The following is a 17,767-nucleotide window of genomic DNA, read 5'->3' on the forward strand; positions in this document are numbered from 1 at the left end:
TGTAGCCTTAAATGAGTAATCTCTGTAAGGAAACAGGATATGATGACGTCAGAATTGATGAAACTATGTGAGGATGACATCATGGTATTACAACTTATTTGATTTTATCTCATCCCTACTGACTAACCTACAAACGGCATCACTACACGTTTCTATAAATAACTAATTAATGTACATCCGTTGTTTCGGGAGCGGGGAGTGGGGGGAGGGGGTCGGATATTAGTTAAAATTTATATTTTCAACGAAACAGCATCCAACACAATATGTCCGACAAACGTGACGTACTCCACATAGTTTCTATATCAAAGGATGTCGTAAATAATAATGTCACGGTTATAGGGAGACAAAGGTTGGGTTGGGGTCTGACTCCGTGTGCACGTGTGTAGAGGATGAGCAAACTGGTATAATTGTTATTTGAAGTGCGAATAAAATATAAAGACGATCCTTTTTAGTTAAAAACGCATTCAAAGTCTATACCATTTAATTCAATCTTCAGCCATAGGACTCTGCATACTTATTAAAAACAACAAACTATACATTTAATAATTATTGAAATTTCTAGGTACTGGTTTTATTAAAATACGTTAATATCATGTTAACTTTTAACATATTGATGCCCCAGCCGTAATGAGTTCCATCATGGCTGACCACGCCACGTGTAAAGTTGAACGTCTGCAAGTCCGGCACGCTCCACTGATTCAATATCTTCTGGATCTCCTGATTGTACAGCTGCACCCCCTCTGCCGTCTGCCTCTGGAACTTGGGAGACTTGAGCAGACCAGGGGCGTGGACGCCTAGCCATAGGAGGCGTGGCCTGGTGTTCTTGTGGGCGGAGTCTGGAATATTCTTAAAATAAACGGTTCTATTTTTTCTATTTTCCTGAACAACACTAGCGGAAATATTTTTGTCTCCCTTTACACGACTTGCCGTGATGTTTTGTGGGAGGGTATACAGTTTTCCGTTGTAAATTAATGATCCGTTAGCTACTAATTTATTCAAAATGGCGGTTAATGGATTTACGCTGGTTGGCTGCGTAAACTGAGTATAAAAAAGTTCGCTTGGTTTCGGGTATAATGAATGGAAATTCCCGGAATTATTTTTATTAATGAGGTCAACTTTCCAGTTGTGGAAATTGGTCATCACGTGATTAAGGTCAAGGCTGGCGTTGTTGGTGACGTAATACTGTCTGGCGTTGAGGAACGGAAGCAGAAACCGCCTGATCACCACGTCGGCGTTGAAGTCGTCATGGATGCCGATGCTGAAGATGATGGTGGAGTTGCTCTGGTCGCGGAGCGTCTCCAGAACCGGAAGTGCGTCATAAATCTGGGAAGCCGGGAACACTTCCCTGTAACGGACCTGGAACAAATAAGAAAGGGGGGGGGGAATCAATTTAGACCATACAGAATGCCTACCCTTAAAGAAGCAAATGGGTATTAATCGGGCATAAGGTAAAGTTCCCTTTCAAACCATACGGTCTACTTTGCAAGTGAAGTAGAGTTCACGTGTTTCTGTGACCTTGGTATATGAAGGGATAGTGTGGTCAGGTCTATGCACAGTCGCCTTTACTTTCCCTAACGTGAGTTAGGTATCTATCAGAGTTGGGTGGAGTCATGGACGGTCTACTGACTTGAACCCAGATTCGAACTCGAGACTTACGGGTTAGCAAACCAGCTCTCTACCGCTAGGCCACTCCATTCCACGAGGCATGTGAAATAGAGCTACTTGTTTCAGTGACCTCGGTATATGAAGGGATAATGTGGTCAGCACTATGCCCAGCCGCTCTTACTTTTGCTAACGTGAGTCAGGTACCCATAAAAGCTGGGTGGGCTCAGGGATCGAGCATACACTGAGAATAAAATATGTCAACATCACAAGACCATCGTTGGAATGAAACCACGGGGATAAGTAAATGTGGGTCTATCTAAACATTCCTGGAGGAATCAAGGGCTGAGAGGGGTGGGGGGCTTCAGTGGGCTTAGCTAAGGAGAGCTGCCCAAACAGGTGTATCTGCGAACCTTTGCTCCTGAAGGGCTTCAACCGATTAAGTCAAGTCGTGATTATGTGACTGATGGTTATAATAAGATGACTGTATATGTACTCACTCTGACCGAGTTGTTACACAGAAGATGGTCCTCCTCTAGGTGATCGCGACACGTGAGTCCCGTAATTTGGTACATTCCAGAACATTTCTCTTTAATACCTGGGAAAATGGTGTGCATTTTACAATCTTTTACATACAAGGGAAGTAACCGCAATTATTGTTAAGACAATTTTATTATAGTAACTGCCCTTTAGACTTGTAATAAATTTTGAAAAGGTATTTTTTAAAAATTTCAACCACAATTTGCATGAGTAAAATTATCCTTCTAATATTTAATAATGTTTAAACTAGTGAAAGTAAATTGAAAAAAATAAAACAATTTGATTTTATATTACATACATTTTAGTGATTAGGATTTAGGTTAGGGTTAGGGTTGGGGTTATTTTTGAAGGTACCAAAATACAGACCTTTTCATGCTAATTAATAATGACGTCCTATTTTCACCCTTTTCAATAAAATCTAATAAGTAGAAGATTCATATATCATAATAATATTTTTCTGTTGTGTATGGGGCTTAACTGGAGAAGATCCTTAAGTTCAATATTTTACTACTAGTGATCGAATATAATTATGAAGAGTCTGAAGACAAACTAAATGCCTCTCACTACGTCATTGTCAAAATAGAAAGATAAAACATGCACGTGCATAAATAAACAGTAAGGAAATTCTAAACAGCAGAGCACTCAATGATACCAACGTGAGATAATACAAACTCGAATACCCGATAAATGGGAAGATCGCTCAATAAGAAATACAAAACGTGAGTTTTACAAGTGTAAGTAGGCTTGTACATGCTATACTCCCATGGATTAAATGAAACTAGGGGAACGTTTCTAAACAAAACTTTATGGGCGTTAAACCTCTGCTCATAGAAAATGATGAGAAATACTTTTGCAAACAAAATCGAATTAAGATTTCCTATTCTCTAGGTCTCTGACAGCCTCTGTTATAGAACTATGACTAATTATATGACTAATTATAGAACCGTAGGTGTCTCAATAGGTAAATGCTTATTTTCGCCAAGGTGCGAAATGTCCAAGGTGCTTATATCCACTCACATTCTGTTGAAGAAATATCGAATTTACGCTCAACCGTGAGAGGATATATATCCTCAACGGGATGTGAGAGGATATAAGCACTTTGTTTATTTCCTCTATCGTTGATTCCCCCCCCCCCCTTAGCAGTCTGCTATGCAACAAGAGATGGGTACATATCGCGGTAAAGATACTAAAATATGCCCCCCCCCCCAACTGCTGCACCCTCCCGATAAAAATGGGCTCCCATCTGCGACAGAAAGAGGTCGCGAATGCTCCCAACCCGCAGCCCCAGAATACAAAGCCGCCATGACCTACTTACGCCGTACCGGGTGCCAGATTTTTCTTCAGGGCGCCGTTTACGGTATTGTCGGACAGAACGATGACCATGGCCACAAAGACGTGCCGGATGAAGGAGTCTCCGATGAAGTACAGGTTGGTGCCGTTCAGCGTCCGACACGCCTGCTCTGACGTAAAGTTCTCAACGCTGCACGTGACGTCATGTGGCGACCACGTGGCGAACTCGGAGTGAATGGCCTGGCGTTCGTCGTAACACGTGGGGCACGTGCATTCTTCTTGGGACAGGGGCAGACAACTGGACAAATAGCAAAATATTTCACCTGTCAGTATAAAACCTACCTGTCAATATTAAAACTACCTTGTATCAGTATAAAACCTACCCGTTTGTCAGCATAAAACCTACCTCTCAGTATAAAACCTTGTCAATATTACCTAGTTGTCAGTATAAAACCTATCTGTTTGTCAATATAAAATCTACCGGTTAATTTAAAGTCGACCTGTCTGTATAAAACCTACCTGTGTATCAGTTAATCCTACCTGTTTGTCAATACAAAACCTACCTGTGTAACATTATAAACCTATCTGTGTGTCAATACAAAACCTACCTGCGTGTCAATACAAAACCTACCTGTGTATCACCACAAAATCTACCTGTGTATCAATACAAAACCTACCTGTTTGTTTTACAGCACGGCGTGGCGCCGAAAGGATCACAAATGGCCTTGAACCACATGTGTCTGTAGAGCGGCGACTGCTCGTAGGGCAGGTCCCCACACCGCCCGTCCCCCCTCTGGTAGCTGGCGGGGATATGGAACTCGCCCCTAGAGACTCTCAGGTAGGTATCAATCGTTGACCTCTCCTCAGGGGTCAGAGGTCGGGTCACCCATTGACCCGTGGCCATCCCGGCCAACTGGTTTGGACAACCAGGCATGTCTCTTGTTTTGTTGGGTGTCTGCGCATGCGTGGAGTTAGTCACGTGATGAGGTACGAACACGAGTTTTTCTATGATCTGAAACTTGAAGACATCCGTGGAAAAGAAACTGAACATGAGAATCACGTTGACTACCCCGAACACGACCAACAGATACCACTTCCGTTTCATCATTCTCTGGCAGATTTACTCAACCAACAGCGTCACAGATGGTATCCAATATTTGCCGTCTGCTTCACATTCCTTCTGCAACCTTTTGTTCCGAAGTTTACTTTTTTAAGTATCTCCGTATACGTGCGGGTTAAACTAACTAGTTGAAGATTTCACCTTCTTGACTGCATTGATCGAATATCTGAGTGACAGTTTTTGCTTTATGTAGTCAACTTTTTGAACCAAAACGTTTATAGTCAGTGGGACCCGTGTGTACTGAAAGATCAGCCCCGTTGAATTGATTTTTTATACGTGTTTCTCCAATACAAAGGTCGGATGTTTAACCAGGAGAGGTTTCTATTGATAGGTTAACAGCGGCGGCCGATGAAAGGACTAGTACTTTCTACTAGGCCTAGTTTGCCCTTAGGCATAGTTTGTCTTTAGGCAGAGTTTGTCGTTAGGCCTAGATTGTGGTTAGGCCTAGTTTATCGTCAGGCCTAGTTTGTTGCTAGACCTAGTTTGTCCTTAGGTTTTCGTTAGGCCTAGGTAGTCGTAAGGCCTAGGTAGTCGTAAGGCCTAGGTAGTTGTTAGACCTAGGTAGTTGTTAGACCTAGGTTGTCGTAAGGCCTAGGTTGTCGTTATGCCTAGGTTGTCGTAAGGCCTAGGTTGTCGTTATGCCTAGGTTGTCGTAAGGCCTAGGTTGTCCGAAGGCCTAGGTTGTCGTTATGCCTAGGTTGTCGTAAGGCCTAGGTTGTCCGAAGGCCTAGGTTGTCGTTATGCCTAGGTTGTCGTTAGGCCTAGGTAGTCGTTAGGCCTAGTCTACCTAGCCCTACACGTTTATCTGACTGTTGCTAGAGATCCTGGCTTCCAGCGTTTCTGTGTACACAAGTCATGGGTTTTTTATAGCTTGAACAGTCCCAGAAAACATCTAGTCCACGGCACTCCTAGTTGTCCACGGCACTCGCATGTGTCCAGACTTTCAAAGACGACTTGACATGTGTCAAACATTTCTGAAATTTAAAACAGGAAGATATATATTAAGCTGATAACGTGATTTTCTTATGCATCCAAGTTGTTCTACCTATTAAAAATTAATGTTTGCAAATTGTTACTGTCTTGATAGAGTAGTTACAGTCACACGTTGTTAAGTCTGCATACGTCGTGGTCTTCATAGATTGGTACGTGAGATCTTTAGGATGGAATGATGTCTAGATTGGTATGTGAGGTCTTTACGTCTACCTAGATGGGAGTGTCATATCGATTGGAATACCTTAAATCTACTTGCATAGTTTTCTTAAATAGGTCGTAAGGACAAAACGAAGTCTTATCAGCATGGGTTAGTATATTAGGCTGGGATGGGGGGGGGGGAGGCATCTGTGTACAGCAGAAGCCTGCAATCCTTCACACACCGTACAACTGTGTACAACAATCCTTCACACACCGTACAACTGTGTACAGCAATCCTTCAGACACCGTACAACTGTGTACAGCAATCCTTCACACACGGTACAACTGTGTACAGCAGAAGCCTGCAATCCTTCACACACCGTACACATTAAACCACCAGGAGAACTCTTCCCTACTTCAGCTGCCCTGTGACCAGAAGGGTACCGTTTCGAATAGTTCTTCGATTTTTTACATCCACAACAAGCGACCCACCAATGGCCAGACAAAGGTGTGCAAACACTGAATTCTATTTTAGTCGCTCAACTTCCGCTCGATGCGCACTGCGCGGAAAAAGATAATCTCAACAAAATCGTATTTATATTAAAAAGAACTGGCCCTATCACGTGACTATGTGTACCTACCCGCAGGGAATAAACACGCCTTTGTTTGACGACACTTAAAAATTTACAACCCTCGGATATTGCCTCAGTGGGTTCCCGATGCTGACGTCATTAGTGTTATCTTGTATTGAATTATTCGATTCGATAATCCTTATGTTGTTTTTTTTTTAATCCTTGTATCACAATTTTTTTCTTAAATTATCAGTTGCGCAAAACAAGATGAAATGCCGAAAATGACCCACGAATTAAGATGAGTATAAAAGGGACCCCTCTAGATTAGTCCAGGGGTCGGCAACCTTTTGAGACGGAAGAACCAAAAGTTACAATTTACAAAATTTCCCAGTTTTTAAAGAGCCACATTTTTATTTCAATATGTGGTATTTGATTAGGATTATGTAAATAAATTTGATTTGTTATTTAAAATAAATAGCTTTAAATATGAAATAATGTTTATTCATATAAAAACATACACATGTTTCGACAGAGTAATAAAATTAGTAATTACATTATAGTAATAATTAGTAATAATATAACTATAGGACTATCTCAAGCAGAGGCGTAGCGACCCTTCCCGGCGCCCGGGGACAAACTTTCGATTTGCACCCCCCCCCTCGAACTTTTCATTTGCATCCCCGCCCCTCAAACTTTCAATTTGGCGCCCCCCCCCCCTAAGGTCGGCGCCCGGGGACATATGTCCGTCCCCCCCCTCCCCCTCGCTACGCCTCTGATCCCAAGCTGTTAACTTTCTTCTGTCTTTACTGACACTACCGGCTCTGGAGGTGTCTCCCATTAGCCAGATAGGCCTCAACACGGCAAACGCCTACTAACTGTCCTTGGGTATCGGTTTGATTACCGTGTATCGGTAGCTTCTGTTCTTTGGTTTTCACCAGGTTTATCTTCCACCCCACAGAGCCCAGGGTAAACTCGTACCCCACCGTCCTGTACCCAGCTCGACCGTAGGAAGCTAATTACTAAAAAACTACGTCACTCAGGTCAACTTATTGATTACTGACAGATAGGGAAATGCAATTTGAATTAAATAACATTCCCCCATTCAACGATATTCAAAAAAGTCAGCACTTGGGCAGTGGCAAGCATGGAATTATTGCCACGGGGCTGGCTACAGCACGGCTGTGGGGCTGGGTCTGGTGCCCAAGCGGCTGTCCGTATACTTTCTACTGCACCTATTCTCAATGTTCTCTAATTAGTGTTTTTATCCTGTTTAAAGTTGTGTTTCTTTATAGTGTAACATTTGTTTTGAATATGAAATAATATAACTATGTTTATGCAAGGAGCTGGAGAGCCGCATTTTGACATCCAAAGATCCGCATGCGGCTCGCGAGCCGCAGATTGCCGACCTCTGGTCAAAACCACAAGTCCCCCGCGGCTTTACGAGGGGTCCAATGTTTTAATTGAGACCGTAGAGGGCCCCCTTAATAGTTAGCTGGAAATGGTAGATGTAATTGGTCATGAAAATCAAGCAAATAAGTTAATTAGCTTACATTTTTAGTAATGAATAAGAGTCAAATTTAAAATTTACAAAAACAAAAATAAATTTTTTGCAAAGTTTTTCCAGAACAAATTTTAACAAATTTACATATATTAAGTTTGTGGATGGTATTAAGGCATCTTTATAACATAAAAATGTATTTTATTGTTTTTATTTAATTTATACTACACCTGATCCTGATGTTTAAATAGCGAAAGAAATATAAAAAATGTCAAACTTACCAATAAAGCACCGATTATCTCCCTGTTATGCTACAGTACTTTGTTTAGATTGTTAGACCAGGATAGGCTTTCTTAACACGGGATAGGGGATTCCCCTTGGTTCAAGGAACGATCACTCCACCCCAACTATCCCGTCTGGTTGCAGTGTCTTTTAGCTGTGGTTTACCTGACTTCACGTTGACTGTCCCAGGTGTTGGCTATTTATAGGTCGCAGGTATGTCATGTGACGTCATGTTGAGGGACGTTAAAGCAGAGATTTGGACGGTGAGTGAATGGATGGTGGTGTGGATGGGGAGGGATGGTGAGGGATGGTAGTGTAGATGGGGAGGGGTGGGGAGGGATGGTAGTGTAGATGGGGAGGGGTGGGGAGGGATGGTAGTGTAGATGGGGAGGGGTGGGGAGGGATGGTAGTGTAGATGGGGAGGGGTGGGGAGGGATGGTAGTGTAGATGGGGAAGGATGGTAGTGTGAATGGGGAGGAATGGGGACGGATGGTAGTGCGGATGGGATCGGATTGGGAGGGATTTTAGTGTGGGTGGGGATGGGTGTGGATGGGGAGAGATGGGAAGAGATGGTAGTGTGTATGGGGAATGATAGGGAGGGGTGGGGAAAGGATGGGGAAGGATTGTAGTATGGATAGGGAGGGATGGTAGTATGGGTGGGGAGGGATTGTAGTATGGGTGGGGAGGGAATGGGGTCGGGAAGGGTAGGGACTGGAGTTGGTATGGTGAGGGAAGGGGACTGATTTAGCTAAGACATGTTGTGGATAACGGGGAGGGGGAGGTTATCAGGAAAGTAGTGTGAATGGGCGGAAAATGTAGATATAATGGTGGGGGAGGGGGCATTTGGTGTGTGTGATGGAGGGGGGGGGGGGCAAGTGGAGGGCGTCAGAGCGATTGGGTACCCATTGGGTTAAGATGTAAATGGGTAGGTTTAAGGAGGGGTACGGAGGATGGAGGGTTGTTGGGGTGGTGGGCTGTAAATGTTCTAAATTGAAGTATTATGAATATAAAGAAATCAATAGGGGAGCTGTCAAAACACCGTCATTGCCCTCACCCTTACCATCCAACACAATTAATTTAAAAAATCGTTAGTTTGAATAGATTTAGGAAAGTTTGATAACAATTTGGATAGTGAAAAACTGAATACTCCTGTCTCAAATCTAGGTGTAAATATCTACAGCCTTATCTGAATTGACCTATGCAGCATACAATTTAGAAACAATATTATGGCCGAAACCCGATGTTCAGCCAGAATTCAAATTGGCCGGTCATTTCGCACATTGGCCGAGACGTGTGGCCAATGCCCGAAATTTTTAGTGTACATGCTACTTCGGCCGACCAGTTCCCAACAGCCATGCAAAGCTGTATTGAGAATTAGTGGCAATCAACCACATGAGGTCTTCGAAGTCTCAGTAGTGGATGCGAGTGAGAAACATATACATTTTGCAAAAAAAAAATGTCCTGTTTAGATCTCCTCTGTCTAGCAAGATTACAACTTCTTTGAAGTCCCACACAGCTGATTACTATACATAAACTTGTTTTAACTATTGTCTACACAAGTAACTTGAGAAAGATCATTCTCTAAGTCAAGATACACCTAGAATCGATTGTGAAGAGTTCATTATTGACACAGATTGACGTTTTTATGTGTATGTCAACTTGTGTTTTAGGTGAACTAAATATTGACATAATCGTAGACCATGTGTCCGTATTAAGCCCAACTTACCAAGTAGGCTAGTTAGTACAGTAGGCTATAATATTTTGGTTTATAACATGAATTAGTGAATTGTACGTATTTTTTTTTGTAACTTATTTTATAAAATGTGTAAAGTGACTCGTGATTTTGGTAGTCTCGGCCGTCCTCAGGCTTTGATAAAAAAAATGTTCAATGAAAATTTAAATTAAAGTTGGTGGACCTGGGTTTTTTTTTAACGTTTTTATTTAGTTCAATATCTGTTTGTTTGTTAGTTTGTGATTTGTGGCACACCTTGTAACGCTGCTTTGAACCACTTCTAATTCAGCGATTCCGTTTAGTCTTTTCCAATGTCTCCGAAAGACAACGCAAGAATGTCTAACTTTAAATCAAATCACGTATTAAGCTATTCATTAAAATGTAATTAAAGATGGCTAAATTTAACAGCAAATGAGAGATCACACGATTATGTAGTACTCTAGCCGACGGCGGCGAATTATTGGTCACAGCTGATTGGCTATACGGAGGGGTGGGGGAAAGGGTTAGAGATGGGGATGGGGAAAAGGTAGCTATCGTTTAATAAAAATTCTTAAAATGAGGCTAATTACGGGGGGGGGGTGTTTAATGCAGTAGATACAATAGATGGTGAGTACGGATAGGGGTTAGAGCATCAGGGGTAGAGGCTGGGACTTTGTAAAGTGATGAACAAAAAATAGGGTTTAAAGACAACCTATTGACGATTTAATTAGCACAGTTTGATGAAGTTAATGAACCGTAACGAGTCCGGAAATGTATTTAATTGGATGAGAAAATATTGGACCAGATGGGAGAAGATAACACAATGTCAACATTTAGCAAGAAAATATCATGTCAACATTTGGGAGAACACAACACGATGTCACTATTTGGTTAGAAAATATCATGTCGACATTTGGGAGAAGAAAACACCATGTCGACATATGGGAGAAGAAAATACCATGTCAACATTTGTGACAAGAAAACACGCTGTCAACATGTGACAAGAAAATACCATGTCAATATTTGTGACAAGAAAACACGATGTCAACATTTGGTAAGACAACACCATGCCAACAATCGACAAGAAAATTTACACGTCAACATTTGGCAAGAAAATACCATGTCAACATCTGTGAGAAGAAAACACCATGTCAACATTTGACAAGAAAATACCATGTCAACATTTGTGAGAAAAAAACATCATGTCAACATTTGTGAGAAGAAAACACCATTTCAACATTTGACAAGAAAATAACATGTCACCATTTGACAAGAAAACACGATGTCAACATTTGTGAGAAGAAAACACGATGTCAGCATTTTAGCTGTGTGAGGCTGACACACGAGCCTCGTGTCATTTATGACAAAGATGACAGGTCAGTTATGTCAGTCAAGAAAAGTTCCCCGTCCTGGGAATGGGGAGCTAAAAATAGACGCAATCGTAAAATGTGGTATGTTAGAAGGTGCACAATAATATGCATGGGAACTTATAAAGTTATGTTATAATTGTTATATGATGATATATATTACATTTTATTGTTCTTATGATAACATACCTACCTGTCTAATATGATAACAAACCTACCTGTCTAATATGATAACAAACCTATCTGTCTTATACAATAACAAACCTAACTGTCTAATATGATAACAAACCTACCTGTCTAATACGATAACAAACCTACCTGTCTATTATGATAACAAACCTATCTGTCTAATACAATAACAAACCTAACTGTCTAATATGATAACAAACCTACCTGTCTAATACGATAACAAATCTGTCTAATACAATAACAAACCTAACTGTCTAATATGATAACAAACCTACCTGTCTAATACGATAACAAACCTACCTGTCTAATATGATAACAAACCTACCTGTCTAATATGATAACAAACCTACCTGTCTAATATGATAACAAACCTACCTGTCTGATAACAAATCTACCTGTCTAATACAATAACAAACCTACCTGTCTAATATGATAACAAACCTACCTGTCTAATATGATAACAAACCTACCTGTCTAATATGATAACAAACCTACCTGCCTAATATGTTAACAAACCTACCTGTCTAATATGATAACAAACCTACCTGTCTAATATGATAACAAACCTACCTGTCTAATATGATAACAAACCTAACTGTCTAATATGTTAACAAACCTACCTGCCTAATATGTTAACAAACCTACCTGTCTAATATGATAACAAACCTACCTGCCTAATATGTTAACAAACCTAACTGTCTAATATGTTAACAAACCTACCTGTCTAATATGGTAACAAACCTACCTGTCTAATATGATAACAAACCTACCTGTCTAATATGATAACAAACCTACCTGTCTAATACGATAACAAACCTACCTGTCTAATATGATAACAAACCTAACTGTCTAATATGATAACAAACCTACCTGTCTGATAACAAATCTACCTGTCTAATACAATAACAAACCTACCTGTCTAATATGATAACAAACCTACCTGTCTAATATGATAACAAACCTACCTGTCTAATATGATAACAAACCTACCTGCCTAATATGTTAACAAACCTACCTGCCTAATATGTTAACAAACCTAACTGTCTAATATGATAACAAACCTACCTGTCTAATATGGTAACAAACCTACCTGTCTAATATGATAACAAACCTACCTGTCTAATATGATAACAAACCTACCTGTCTAATACGATAACAAACCTACCTGTCTAATATGATAACAAATCTACCTGTCTAATATGATAACAAACCTACCTGTCTAATATGATAACAAACCTACCTGTCTAATACGATAACAAACCTACCTGTCTAATATGATAACAAACCTACCTGTCTAAATCACATGCCTAATAAAACTAACCAAAATGAAACAATTGACAGCTCATGACATACGACATGCCTACTTCATTAAATTATAGACTGCCGAGGACTTGTGACATTAACGACCTTGGCAATGGGGGCCCCTAGCAATGGGGGGCCCCTAGCCGAACCGTCACACGTGACTTCGATATAGCCCTACACACCAGGCTAACGAAACATGTATCATGTATTATCCAATCCTTACCAATTGTGTGTTTCAAGACGTGTGATCTGATTTCCTCACACTGCGATATTCAAATGTAAACAATAGCGGTGTAATATTTCTGGGATCTTAGTTGTCATCAGTGGCGTAGGCAGGGGGGGGGGGGGGGGGGGTTAGGGGGGGGGGGGTCATACTGGTTGTCATGGCGCGGGTTTGTTCATACTAACGCCCACAACCCTGGGGCGGGGGGGGGAGGAGGGTGTTGTATAAATTGCTTGAGTGTACGTTAATCATGAGGTAGAACATAAATCGGCGACTAAAATTATCAATCACAAGTACCTGCCGAATCTTTATTACAATAACCTTCTTTTGCCTGGGTTAAAAAAGACCCACCCCACTTCCTTACGCAATCGCCGCTTTTTTACTTGGTTAATATTTGAAACGTGATCGACGAATCACTTCTTTTTTAAAAACTCAGCTTATCAAATAGTTGAATCAACTGCTTTTTTTAAAAAAATCGATAAATCAGATCGAAAATAGGTGATCGGAGAAATTATACAACTGATGTCGATGGGGAAACAAATCTTTTGTCTCTTTTTCTTGCGGTATACGATTTCAAGATTTTTATAAGAAGTAAAATATTTTTTAAAATGTCCATGTAACTCATCTTGATACAGAAGTACTAACAGGGTCTAAAGCAATCGATGATTGTACATGATTGTGGGATTGTGTCGATTCATAAGTCGGTCGATTAAAATTCTAGACATGGTCAATATTTAAACACATACAAACTAGACAGAACTAACACATACAAACTAGACACGATCAGCACATACTAGTTGGATGTGTCAATATAATCTAGAGGCTCTTTACACTACACGTTCAGATTAGACTCTGTCAATACATACAAATTAGACACTGTCAATACATACAAATTAGACAGTATCATTACATACAAATTAGACACTGTCAATACATACAAATTAGACACTATCAATACATACACATTAGACATGGTCAAAATGAATTATAAACAAGATAGCATGAGTGTGTGTATGTGTGTCTGTGTGTATGTGTACATTGTTTATGTGCATGTGTGTGTGTGTGTGAGTGTCTGTATGTGTAGGTTTATAAATGGTATGCTTGAAAGAATACATGTTTTATTTTCTGTTAATTTTAATGTTAAATTTAAAGTTGAAGTTGAAGTTGATGTCGATGTTGATGTTAAAGCTAATGTTAAAGCTAATGTTAAGGCTAATGTTAAAGCTAATGTTAAAGTTAATGTTAAAGCTAATGTTAAAGTTTACGTATTCTTCAGACGGACCGAGCATTACAAGCATTAACGACTTCAATGAATTCCCTAGGGCTATGAGAAATGTTAGCTATATCTGTCACTCATCTCATCTGAACATACCATCTACAATCTGATACAATCTAATACAGCCTGTTGTATTTGACACTAAGCTCTATACAAATCTAGAGATATACAACCACACATTTGGACGTACGCAGAAACATGTGACATCGTCTCACCTCCAACCTGTGTATAAATTACACAGATATACTACACATTTAGACATCCCAAACTTCTAACAATCTGTGTACAATCGTTTCCCCTCACCCTCTCGCACAATAAGAAGATCCTCTCTACGCCACTGACATCACCCACTACAAAAGTCTAATGAAAATTTTTTCTTACCTGAATCAATATCACCACACCTGTCATATTACGCGTCCTCACCTGCACACGTCACTTCCCGTTGATAATTTCAGACTTTCTCTTGGCAAGCCGTAAAAAAAGTAAACAAGTTACAGACTTACACGTACACAAGCCTGTCTAATAAATCATCTTGGTCGATCCCTGTCATAACCACAGAATCCTACGTAAAACCGACGCGTTGTTTGTCCAATGTTGTCAAATTGCAACACGGTGGAGCAATAAGAATAGCGCTCAAAAAAGGCGTGAGGTTTCTTTAATGTCCAGTTTTGTAGAAAGACGAGTTGTACAAAGGCAAGTTATACAAAGGCAAGTTGTACAAAGGCAAATTGTACAAAGGCAAGTCTTACAAAGACAGGTGCAACACAAACACAGATTCCCTCAACTGATTTGACGAAGCGTTTTGTGTGAGTTTAAATAAATGAAAGATTTTTTCCTGGATATTTTTTATACATTTATTATACCTGGATCGATAGATGACAAACTTGGGGAGGGAGGATTTTGTAAGCACCGCTTTAGGCTCTTCAATCAATCACGTTCGGCTGTCATTTGCTTGCTCATGGTTGGGTGAACACGGTAGGGTGAATGATGGCTGGGTAAGTGTTCTATGTAGCCGTGTCTCGTCTTGACCAGTGGCTAAAGCTGGGCTAGAATTGAGTAGCTGTGTTTGACCAGTGGCTAAAGCTGGGCTAGAATTGGTTAGCTGGACCAGTGGCTAAAGCTGGGCTAGAATTGGTTAGCTGGACCAGTGGCTAAAGCTGGGCTAGAATTGAGTAGCTGTGTTTGACCAGTGGCTAAAGCTGGGCTAGAATTGGTTAGCTGGACCAGTGGCTAAAGCTGGGCTAGAATTGGTTAGCTGGACCAGTGGCTAAAGCTGGGCTAGAATTGAGTAGCTGGACCAGTGGCTAAAGCTGGGCTAGAATTGAGTAGCTGGACCAGTGGCTAAAGCTGGGCTAGAATTGAGTAGCTGGGTTTGACCAGTGGCTAAAGCTGGGCTAGAATTGAGTAGCTGGACCAGTGGCTAAAGCTGGGCTAGAATTGAGTAGCTGGACCAGTGGCTAAAGCTGGGCTAGAATTGAGTAGCTGGGTTTGACCAGTGGCTAAAGCTGGGCTAGAATTGAGTAGCTGGACCAGTGGCTAAAGCTGGGCTCGAATTGGTTAGCTGTGTTTGAACAGTGGCTAAAGCTTAACCAGTGGCTAAAGCTTGACCAGTGGCTAAAGCTGGGCTAGAATTGAGTAGCTGGACCAGTGGCTAAAACTGGGCTAGAATTGAGTAGCTGGGTTTGACCAGTGGCTAAAGCTGGGCTAGAATTGAGTAGCTGGGTTTGACCAGTGGCTAAAGCTGGGCTAGAATTGAGTAGCTGGAACAGTGGCTAAAGCTGGGCTAGAATTGAGTAGCTGGGTTTGACCAGTGGCTAAAGCTGGGCTAGAATTGAGTAGCTGGACCAGTGGCTAAAGCTGGGCTAGAATTGGTTAGCTGTGTTTGAACAGTGGCTAAAGCTTAACCAGTGGCTAAAGCTTTACCAGTGGCTAAAGCTGGGCTAGAATTGAGTAGCTGGACCATTGGCTAAAACTGGGCTAGAATTGAGTAGCTGGGTTTGACCAGTGGCTAAAGCTGGGCTAGAATTAAGTAGCTGGACCAGTGGCTAAAGCTGGGCTAGAATTGAGTAGCTGGAACAGTGGCTAAAGCTGGGCTAGAATTGAGTAGCTGGGTTTGACCAGTGGCTAAAGCTGGGCTAGAATTGAGTAGCTGGACCAGTGGCTAAAGCTGGGCTAGAATTGAGTAGCTGGGTTTCACCAGTGGCTAAAGCTGGGCTAGAATTGAGTAGCTGGACCAGTGGCTAAAGCTGGGCTAGAATTGAGTAGCTGGACCAGTGGCTAAAGCTGAGCTAGAATTGAGTAGCTGGACCAGTGGCTAAAGCTGGGCTAGAATTGAGTAGCTGGGTTTGACCAGTGGCTAAAGTTGGGCTAGAATTGAGTAGCTGGGTTTGACCAGTGGCTAAAGCTGGGCTAGAATTGAGTAGCTGGACCAGTGGCTAAAGCTGGGCTAGATTTGAGTAGCTGGGTTTGACCAGTGGCTAAAGCTGGGCTAGAATTGAGTAGCTGGACCAGTGGCTAAAGCTGAGCTAGAATTGAGTAGCTGGGTTTGACCAGTGGCTAAAGCTGTGCTAGAATTGAGTAGCTGGACCAGTGGCTAAAGCTGGGCTAGAATTGAGTAGCTGGACCAGTGTCTAAAGCTGGGCTAGATTTGAGTAGCTGGGTTTGACCAGTGGCTAAAGCTGGGCTAGAATTGAGTAGCTGGACCAGTGGCTAAAGCTGAGCTAGAATTGAGTAGCTGGGTTTGACCAGTGGCTAAAGCTGGGCTAGAATTGAGTAGCTGGACCAGTGGCTAAAGCTGAGCTAGAATTGAGTAGCTGGGTTTGACCAGTGGCTAAAGTTGGGCTAGAATTGAGTAGCTGGGTTTGACCAGTGGCTAAAGCTGGGCTAGAATTGAGTTGCTGGACCAGTGGCTAAAGCTGGGCTAGATTTGAGTAGCTGGGTTTGACCAGTGGCTAAAGCTGGGCTAGAATTGAGTAGCTGGACCAGTGGCTAAAGCTGAGCTAGAATTGAGTAGCTGGGTTTGACCAGTGGCTAAAGCTGGGCTAGAATTGAGTAGCTGGACCAGTGGCTAAAGCTGGGCTAGAATTGAGTAGCTGGGTTTGACCAGTGGCTAAAGCTGGGCTAGAATTGAGTAGCTGGGTTTGACCAGTGGCTAACGGGACGAAATAGCCACAGAAGAAAATTCAAGTTGCTTGAGCATATAAAATAGCTTTGGTGGAAATAGTGCAATAGTCAGTAAAGGAATAAAACAAAATTAGAAGGAAGCTAAAAATATCACCAGTTACCCGTGACTGCGAGATATTACAGCAACAGTTATTGGTTTTTTCTTTTGAATTTTTCCTACATGAAAGGATCGTGTTTAGCTCATGTAGCGGTCTCCAAATAAAATTTGTTTAGAACAGATTTGCGTCTAACCTAAGTCTTCGTTCTCTCTCGTATTTGACAAGTAAAATGAGCGGTGTGTGTTACCCCTGGTCAGCTTAGGATCAGTATTTTTGACAACTATTTATCAATAAAAATAAAAATTGTTTCTTTACTTACATTGCTTTACTTTGTTGTCAAGATAATTCCGTCAGTATCCCACTCGTCCCGCCTGCTTGCTTTAGTCGCGAGGTTTGAAATGTTTACACAAAACAAGATACAAATGCCAACAAATAGTGGAGGA

General features: G+C 41.4%; 1 protein-coding gene across 1 annotated transcript; it reads right to left on the reverse strand.

Moving 5' to 3' along the window:
* Positions 1-558: 558 nt before the first annotated feature.
* LOC131934753 (uncharacterized) lies at positions 559-5,158 on the reverse strand. The gene is made up of 5 exons (XM_059290868.1): positions 5,031-5,158; positions 4,110-4,979; positions 3,465-3,730; positions 2,103-2,200; positions 559-1,356 (listed from the first exon to the last, which is right to left on the reverse strand). The coding sequence occupies exons 2-5, from the start codon at positions 4,538-4,540 to the stop codon at positions 559-561; spliced, it is 1,593 nt and encodes a 530-aa protein (XP_059146851.1). The 5' UTR covers positions 4,541-4,979; positions 5,031-5,158.
* Positions 5,159-17,767: the final 12,609 nt, after the last annotated feature.

Source organism: Physella acuta, unplaced genomic scaffold, assembly GCF_028476545.2.
Source record: "Physella acuta isolate Inbredline_101_S28 unplaced genomic scaffold, ASM2847654v3 ptg000117l, whole genome shotgun sequence".
Classification (NCBI taxonomy): Eukaryota; Metazoa; Mollusca; class Gastropoda; family Physidae; genus Physella; species Physella acuta.

Bases quoted from the DNA above. Each gene is read 5' to 3' on its own strand.
- LOC131934753 (XM_059290868.1), bottom strand. From the start codon at position 4,540: ATGATGAAACGGAAGTGGTATCTGTTGGTCGTGTTCGGGGTAGTCAAC. The intron at 2,201-3,464 runs GTACGGCGTAAG...CCATTTTCCCAG, and splicing joins GAAGAAAAATCTGGCACCCG to GTATTAAAGAGAAATGTTCT. The intron at 1,357-2,102 runs GTGAGTACATAT...TATTTGTTCCAG, and splicing joins TGTGTAACAACTCGGTCAGA to GTCCGTTACAGGGAAGTGTT.